Source organism: Pogoniulus pusillus, unplaced genomic scaffold, assembly GCF_015220805.1.
Source record: "Pogoniulus pusillus isolate bPogPus1 unplaced genomic scaffold, bPogPus1.pri scaffold_64_arrow_ctg1, whole genome shotgun sequence".
NCBI lineage: Eukaryota > Metazoa > Chordata > Aves > Piciformes > Lybiidae > Pogoniulus > Pogoniulus pusillus.
Window position 1 is genome coordinate 353,748 of NW_026974714.1, and position 8,222 is coordinate 361,969.

General features: G+C 55.8%; 1 protein-coding gene across 1 annotated transcript; it reads left to right on the forward strand.

The window, feature by feature from the left end:
* The first annotated feature begins 1,135 nt into the window (after positions 1 to 1,135).
* LOC135174431 (keratin, type II cytoskeletal cochleal-like) lies at positions 1,136 to 6,084 on the forward strand. The gene is made up of 9 exons (XM_064141698.1): positions 1,136 to 1,633; positions 2,595 to 2,809; positions 2,995 to 3,055; positions 3,221 to 3,316; positions 4,134 to 4,298; positions 4,429 to 4,554; positions 4,768 to 4,988; positions 5,254 to 5,288; positions 5,819 to 6,084. The coding sequence occupies exons 1-9, from the start codon at positions 1,136 to 1,138 to the stop codon at positions 6,082 to 6,084; spliced, it is 1,683 nt and encodes a 560-aa protein (XP_063997768.1).
* The last annotated feature ends 2,138 nt before the right edge of the window (positions 6,085 to 8,222 follow it).

Here is an 8,222-nt window from a genome sequence, read left to right on the forward strand (position 1 = left end):
AGGACTCTACCTGAGAAGAAGCCACTCCCATCCCAATGGATGCTCCAAGGGGAAGACTTTAATGTCACCTTCATAGAATCCCAGAATGCCACGTTGGAAGGGACCACCAGGATCAGCTGCTCCAACCTTTCTAGGTCACAACAGAGTTGAAATGAGCTGCTCCAGCACTGCCAAGCTGAGCCTTGGAACTGTCCAGTGCAGGGGACTCCACCACTTCCTCTGGCAGGTGATTCCAGTGCCCAACTATTCTCATGGTGAACCATTTTCCTCTGGGGTCCCATTGGAATCTATCCAGGATTAGGAGCTCCTCAGCTTGTCCACACCACCCCTTGGCTGTTCCATGGGATTCCTCATTAAAAGGGAGTCTCCATCCTCCTGGTAGCCACTCCTGATGTCCTGGTCAATGAGGAAAAGGTCTCCCCTGAGCCTTCTCTTCTCTAGGCTGAGCCAACTCGACTCTCTCAATCTTGCCTCACATGGCAGGTCCAGATGAGGCAGAAGTGCTGACCCTTGTCAAAAGACAAGGTGTGGAAAGCTGCCTCCTGCCACCTCATCACCAATTTTCCACTTGAGAAGGAGATTTGGGGTGTGTGTGGGGGAAGGAGTTGTGAAAGCCTCCTCCTCATCACTTTCCACCAGAAGCCTTCCTGACCTGGAGCATCCAGACTAGACAAGAGCAAAATCATCACCAGCAGATAGAGAGGTGGGAGGAGGAGGAGATGACTCCATCCCTGCCAAACATAGTCTTGCAGATGCCATAAAGATAGGAGAGCCCAGGGAGTCCCTCAGAGCTGTGCCAGGGCTCTGGCTCTTAGCTTCTGCATCACAAGGAGGATTGCTGGGTGGAGTCAGCAGCTTGGCAGAAGTCTGTTAACCTCACCAAGCTGATGAGGACACCAAATTGGATTCCTCTTCACGCCCTTGGAGGCTCAACCCACCTCCAGCAGCAGATAAAAGGCAATGCCTGGAGCTGTGGAGCTAGAGAAGACTTCTGCACACTTCTCTCGGTGTTCTGCCCTCAGCAGAGCAGCTCCCTTGGGCTTCCTGCCCTCCTCAACTCAACTTGGGCTTCATACCCTCCTCAACTCAACTTGGGCTTTCCTGCTCTCCTCGGCTCAGCTCAGCACCAGTGGCCATGTCTCGGCAGTCCATCTGCAGAAGCTTTGGAGGAGGAAGCAAGAGGGGATTCAGCTCCTGCTCTGCTGTTGGCTTTGGAGGCAGTGGGGGCAGAAGCAGGATCAGCTACAGCTCCTTCTCCACCTGCAGGGGAGTCGGAGGCAGTGGACGCTGCGGAGGTTTCAGCAGCAGAAGCCTCCACAACCTGGGAGCCAGCGGAAGGATTTCCATGGGTGGCTCTTACGGATACGGCTGTAGAATTGGTGGCTTTGGTGGAGGCTATGGAGGAGGATTTGGCAGTATTGGAGGAGCTGTCATTGGTGGAGGAGTAGGCAGCTTTGGTGGTCCTGTGAGATGTGGTCCTGGGTTCCCTGCAGGCATCCAGACGGTGCAGGTTGATCCAACCCTCCTGCAGCCTGTCCATGTTGACATCGATCCTCAGATCCAACAAGTGAAGTGCCAGGAGAAGGAACAGATCAAGACCCTTAACAATCAGTTTGCCTCTTTCATTGACAAGGTGAGAGGCTGCACCTCAATTTCCTTGGCTCTGGGGACTCTGGGGACCTAGGCTTGGACTGGATTACCCTTCCAAGTCAATGGATTCCATGATCTTAGCTGGGAATGTCTGTGCTGGGTGCAGGGAGGCTGCAATAGAGGACCCTTAGAGGTCCCTTCTGAGCCAATGCATTCCATGACCCTTTGAGCTCTTCTGTGCTGTGGAGAGGGCAATTTGTCCTTCTCAGCTCAGCACTGGCAGGTCTGGAAGGCTGCTGCTGGTGGTTTTCCCTCCTGAGGGAATGTGAAAGTTTGGCCCCCCACAGAAAGCTGAGGACTTCCTCTAGGTGTGGCTGGTCCAAATTCTTCCTTAAGTTTCTCTCCAATCTTCTCTGTGTGGCCAGGCCAAGGTGACCATGAAGTGCTCAGCTATCAGGAGAGGTTCTCTGAGGTCTTAAATTGCTTCTCAAGGAGCTTAGGAATGTAGAAAAGAGTTTTCAGTCACTGCCTGGCTGCTCCTTATCTCAACTGGGCTATGGATGAGTGCTCCTCAGACTGGGAGCTGCTGGTTAGGGATGGGCTCCATGGGGTTTGTAACCTGTGGTGGTGAAGCTGATAACGTGCTGGGACCTGTGAGGTTTCATGCACTGGGAGATAAAAAAGAGATCTGAAGCTTCTGCAGATGAAAATGGAGCAGAACTTGCAGCTGAAGAAGGCAATGATCTGGAGATCTGGAATGAGAATTCCAATGGATAAGGAACAGAAGAGCAGAAAAGTAGGAGGAGAAAAAAATGGGATTAAAGGATAAGTGGAAAAAGAGGAGGAAGAAGGCAAGGATCTTCCTCTTGGAGAAGTGGCTTCCAGCTAGTCATGGTCCTGTGGGGATTTGGACAAAGGTTCCCTTGGACTCCCAAAGGAGCAGAGGCCTCAGAAGCACAACAGCTCCAGGGGTGAGTATCTCACATCCTGCTGCCGGCTTTCAGGTCCGCTTCCTGGAGCAACAGAACAAGGTCCTCTCCACCAAGTGGGAGCTCCTCCAGCAGCAAGGACCTACAGGGCCCAGGAAGAACCTCGATGCCATCTTTGAAAACTACATCCAGAACCTGAAGAGGACACTGGAGGGTCTGCTGGGACAGAGGAGCCAGCTGGAGTCAGAGCTGCAGTGCATGCGGCAGTACGTGGAGGAGTACAAGAGCAAGTGAGTGCAGCAGGAGAGGAAGGGAGCAAGGAGCCCCCAGGCAGGAGAGCTGAGCCGGCCTGGAGACGGCCACGGGGTCCTCCTTCTGCAGCCCTGGGGCTGAGGGGGCCGTGGAATCAAGGGGCTGGCACAGGCTGGCTGCTGAGAGCTGCAAGAGTCTCATCTTGCCTTGTGCCCTGCAACAGGTACGAAGAGGAAATCAACAGGCGCACGGCTGCCGAGAACGAGTTCGTGGTGCTGAAGAAGGTGAGTCAGAGAGGCAGGAGGAGAGGGGAGATGTGGAGGGACAGGCTGCAGAGGCTGGGAAGGAGTCACAGCCCAAGAGAGAGAGCTTGCAACGAGGCATTGGCTGCAAGCAGCTGTTCTGTGTTGGGAGGAAGCTGTTGTCTGTTGGTGTGATCTCTTCTTTAGGATGTGGACTGTGCCTACATGACTAAAACAGAGCTGGAAGCCAGGGTGGGATCCCTGACTGATGAGCTCAGCTTCCTGAGGTGCATCTATGAGGAGGTAAGAGCTGGGTAAGAGCTGGCACAGGATCACAGAAGGTTAGGGTCTGGTAGGGAGCTCAAAAGCTCACAAAGTCCAACCCAACCACCTGCCAGAGCAGGATCACCTGTGCCAGATCACAGGAGCACATCCAGGTGGATTTTGAGTATCTCCAGAGAGGGAGACTCCACAACCTCCCTTTGTATCCAGTTCTGGGCTCTTAAATTCAAGAGAGATGTTGAGGTGCTGGAAAGTGCCCAGAGAAGGGCACCAAGGCTGGGGAGGGACTGGGCACAGCCCTGTGAGGAGAGGCTGAGGGAGCTGGGGGGGTGCAGCCTGGCACAGAGGAGGCTCAGGGCAGAGCTACCTGCAGGGAGGTTGTAGCCAGGTGGGGTTGGGCTCTGCTGCCAGGCACTAGGGACAAAACAAGGGGACACATCCTCAAGCTGTGCTAGGGCAGGGTCAGGCTGGATGTTAGCAGGAAGTTGTGCCCAGAGAGAGTGAATGGCACTGGAATGGGCTGCCCAGGGAGGTGGTGGAATTGCTTTCCCTGGAGGTGTTCAAGACAAGCCTGGCTGGGGCACTTAGTGGCATGGTCTGGGTGATTGGATAGGGCTGGGTAGTAGGTTGGGCTGGCTGAGCTTGGAGGTCTCTGCCAACCTGCTTGGTTCTAGGATTCTATGATTCTATGATCCCTGCTCAGCCTCTTCCCTCCCCCAGGCTGGCTGCAATTGCAAGCAGTTGTCAAAGGTTCTGAGGTTGGATGATCTGGACTGGGTCAGTCAATGCTTCCTGGGCTTTGCTCTGCTGGTCAGGTTGTCTCATGTCTTGATTGTAGGAGCTGGCTCAGATGCAGACCATCAGCAGGGACCTGTCTGTGGTGGTGTCCATGGACAACAATCGCCACCTGGACCTGGACAGCATCATCGAGGAGGTCAGGCGCCAGTACGAGCAGATCGCCTGCAACAGCAGAGCTGAGGCTGAGGCTTGGTACCAGAGCAGGGTGAGTCATGGAGGGCTTAAAGCACCTGGGACAGTCTCTGCTGCCTGCTGAGTCCCTTGTCACAGAGGGCACCACCTGGCCTCTGGGCAGGTTGTGTGACTGTTGTGTGGCTTTGTCTGCCTGTGGCCAGTATGAAGAGCTGCAGAGCACAGCTGGCAGGCATGGGGACAGCCTCCGCAACACCAAGATGGAGATCCAGGAGCTGACCAGGAACGTCCAAAGGCTGAGAGCTGAGATTGAGAACATCAAGAAGCAGGTAGAGCTCCCTCAGCATCTCCTCGTGGGCTGGCAGCAGGCAGGGTGAGCTCTGAGCTGCACGAGGTGCCAAGAGTACATCAGGCATTGAGAGCGAGGCCCTTTGGAGGAGGCTGCCTGTTGCTGCCCCTGTTGCACCCAACTGGTGCCCTGAGGGCTGCTGCAGCTCAGGCTGTGCAGAAGGCAGCTGAGAACCTTCTTCTCCTTCTCTCAGAACCACCAGCTGCAGTCAGCCATTGCCGAGGCTGAGGAGCGGGGTGAGATGGCCCTGAAGGACGCCAGGAGGAAGCTGGAGGAGCTGGAGTGTGCCCTGAGCAAAGACAAGGAGGAGCTGGCTCGGCTGCTGAAGGAGTACCAGGAGATGCTGAACACCAAGATTGCACTGGATGTTGAGATTGCCATGTACAGGAAGCTGCTGGAGGGAGAGGAGAACAGGTGAGACCTCCTGAGCCAGCCTGGGCTTGGCAGGGCAGTTTGCTTCATTGGGTTAGACTGAGGTAGAATCATCTGAAGATGGAGTTGCATTGATTTAATTTCTCCCTCGAGTTTTAAGCCCAAACTAGACCCAAGTTCCTTGCAGGGAGTATTTCCCGTGGTTGTGGTTGGTGGGGGCTGAAGGGAGCAGGTGTGGGAAGCTTCCTGGGGCTTCGCTGGTTGTGCTGCTGCTGGACTCACAGCTTCTGTTCCCTTCCCTGCACAGGCTCTGTGGAGAGAACCCCTCCAACGTCAATGTCTGTAAGTCTCTGGAGACCATGGGGTGATGGAATGGGTTGGGTTGGAAGGGTCCTCCAAGTTCATACCCCCTGCCATGGGCAGGGACACCTCACACCAGCCCAGCTTGCTCCTCATCCAACCTGGTCTTGAACACCCCCAGGGAGGGACAGCCACAGCCTTCCTGGGCAGCCTGTGCCAGCCTCTGCCCAGCCTCACTCCCAACAACTTCTCCTCTCTCCCAACGACTTCTCCTCTCTCCCTCTCCTCTCTCCCAGCTCCAAGCCATTGTCCCTCTCCTGCTCCTCCCAGCCCTTCTCCCCAGTCCCTCCCCAGCTCCCTTCAGCCATCCAACTCTGCCAGCCTGGTCCCACAGGGGAGCTTCTGTAGCCTCTGCTTCTCTTGGTGGCCTTCTCTGGAGTCTCTCCAGCAGCTCCAGGTCCTTCTTGTGTTAAGGACTCCAGAGCTGGACAATATCCTCCTGCCCTGCAGAATGGCTTCTCCCCTGGGTTTGCTGTCTGTGGCTGTGCACTGAGCCTGTGCTCCTCTTGCAGCTGTGGTAGGTCGAACAACCATCGCTGGAGGCAGAGCTGGAGGCTTCGGAGCCTGCAGCGGCCTGGGAGGAGGAGTGTGTGCGGCCGGAGCAGGGAGCGTGGCGGGAGGCAGCTGTGGCGTGGCAGGAGGAGTGCTCAGTGGTGGCTTTTCTTCTGGGAGTGGCAGAGTCTGCAGCTCTGGTGGCAACTTTGTCTCAGGGGGTGGCTCCTCCTCCGTGCGCAGATGTGTCACCACCACCGTCAAGTCTGCAGGGGTGAAGTACTGAGCCTGGACCTCAGCCCCTCTGAGGGCGAGAGGCAGCTTCTCTTCTCTCCAGCCAGCAGCACAGCCCCCTCCACCCTGAACCAGCACCCAGCAAGGAAAGGATCTGTTCCTCAGGGCTCACCACCTCCTCACAACATAGAATCATTCAGGTTGGAGAAGACCTCAGAGATCATCCAATCCAACACCACCATGGCCACCAAATCGTGTCCCAAAGTGCCATGGCTCATCTAAGGGTGGAGAAGACCTCAGAGTTCATCCAATCCAACACTACCATGGCCACCAAACTGTGTCCCAAAGTGCCATGGCTCATCCAAGGGTGGAGAAGACCTCAAAGATCACTCAACCCAACCATCTGCTCAACACCACCACAGCCCTTACCCCACGTCCTGACATGCCATGGCTCATCACCTTGGACCAGTGCCCAGTGAGGAAAGGAACTGTTCCCCAGAGCTCAGAACCTCCTTACAGCACAGAATCATCAAGGCTGGAGAAGATCTCAAAGATCATTGAGTCCAAACACCAAGCCAACACCACTATGGCCACTAAATCCTGTCCCAGAGTGCTACAGGTCAGCATCCTGCCCAAGAGGAGATCTCCTTGTGGCAGAAACTGGCTCCTCCCTGAGCTCCACCAGTCTCCAGGGGTGAAAGATCTCCCTGGTGGGTACAGAGCTCATCTGAGGACCTTCTGCTGTGCTTCTTGCTGCTGTGCTGCCCGAGGAGGAGCTTGTGCAGCCCTGCTCTTCCCCTGCACTTTTGAAGGTCTCTTTTCCCATGCCCAGGTTCCCCTTTTGCACCTTCTTCATGTCCTGAATGTCAGCCACGTGCTGGGGTCCAGCTCTGCCAGCAGTTCATGCAAGCAGAAGAAAGGTGCCAGCAGCTGGCAGGCAGGGTTAGGAGTGAGGGAGGAGGAGGCTTCCACCTGCCCCTGGTGGAGTCATTTGGCAGCTTTAGTATTTGATGATTTCTTTCCCTCTTCTCCTTCCCACTGGACCTGGGCACGACCTTGCTGCAGACCCTCTGCCTGCATCCACCCTGCTGCATGGTTGCTTGCTCCCAGCCTCCCTCTCCTTCGAGGTCTTTCATTGCCAATAAACTGCAGAGAGATGAAAAGATTCCCTTGGTGTCATCTTGTCACTCCATGGTCCTCAAGGGAGGGGAAAAGACCTTTTGGTCCTCACCACAAGCACCTAAAATGCTCTCCCCTGTGGTGCAAACCACTGAGTGCTGTGAGCTGCCCAGCTGAGGCGAGGAGGAAGAGGCTGCTCCTGCCCTCCTCTTGCCCCTCAGCAGCTGTCTCCTCACCTCTCTGTGGTGGGAGGACCATGGCTGGGAGGAGAGGGGAACATGCAGAGTCAGCCTGGTGGCCAGGTGTGGGCAGGGTTTGTGTCCTGGATACCCCAAATTGCTCTCATTCTGTGGCAGAGGAAAGGTGTGGAGAAGCTGTTCCCTCCCCCCCCACCCTCCGTGGGCTCGAAGGGGCAGAAGAGTCCTTTTAGTGCCCCTGGGCTGACCCTGTAAGTGCCCACACTGAAACCCAGCTGGTGCTTGGCTGTGATTTTGTGCCTGCTGAATGGACACTTTGGCTGGAGAAAGAAATAAGCAGGGCAGGGCTCCTGCCCTGGGGCAATTCCTGCCTTGACAGTCCCCGTGGGGATAGTCTCTGCTACTGTGAAGGGCAGGCTCTGTGATGGGACTCTCCCTGCTTTGGGTGGCTCCTACCTCTGTGTGGCTCTTGGTTTTGTTCTGTCCCTGCCTTGGGTGGCTCTCCCCACTTTTGCACCCTTTGTGCAAGCCTGCAGACTTAGCAAGCCCTGGGGTCCCTGGAGAGAGCAGGCAGCATCTGGACTGCCCCCTCTCAGACCTTATCAGTAGTTAATTTTTCCTGTCTGCCTCCTGGATGGGGAACCCTCCCAGTTTGGCTCTCCCCTGCTGTTGTGAGGGCAACCTTGTCCCATGACCATCCCACCCAGGAAGAAGTGCTGGGGACAGTGCTGAGTTTTGTGGCTTTGTGACTCATCTCAGACTTCTGTGGCATGGATCTCTATTGGACATTGCTGGTAAGGTCACAGGCTGCTCCTGCAGAGTCCTGCAAATGAACAGCAGCATCAGGGAGGAAGGAGAGCTGTGGCTCCAGCTG

Bases quoted from the DNA above. Each gene is read 5' to 3' on its own strand.
- LOC135174431 (XM_064141698.1), top strand. From the start codon at position 1,136: ATGTCTCGGCAGTCCATCTGCAGAAGCTTTGGAGGAGGAAGCAAGAGG. The intron at 4,299-4,428 runs GTGAGTCATGGA...GCCTGTGGCCAG, and splicing joins AGGCTTGGTACCAGAGCAGG to TATGAAGAGCTGCAGAGCAC. The intron at 4,555-4,767 runs GTAGAGCTCCCT...TCCTTCTCTCAG, and splicing joins TTGAGAACATCAAGAAGCAG to AACCACCAGCTGCAGTCAGC.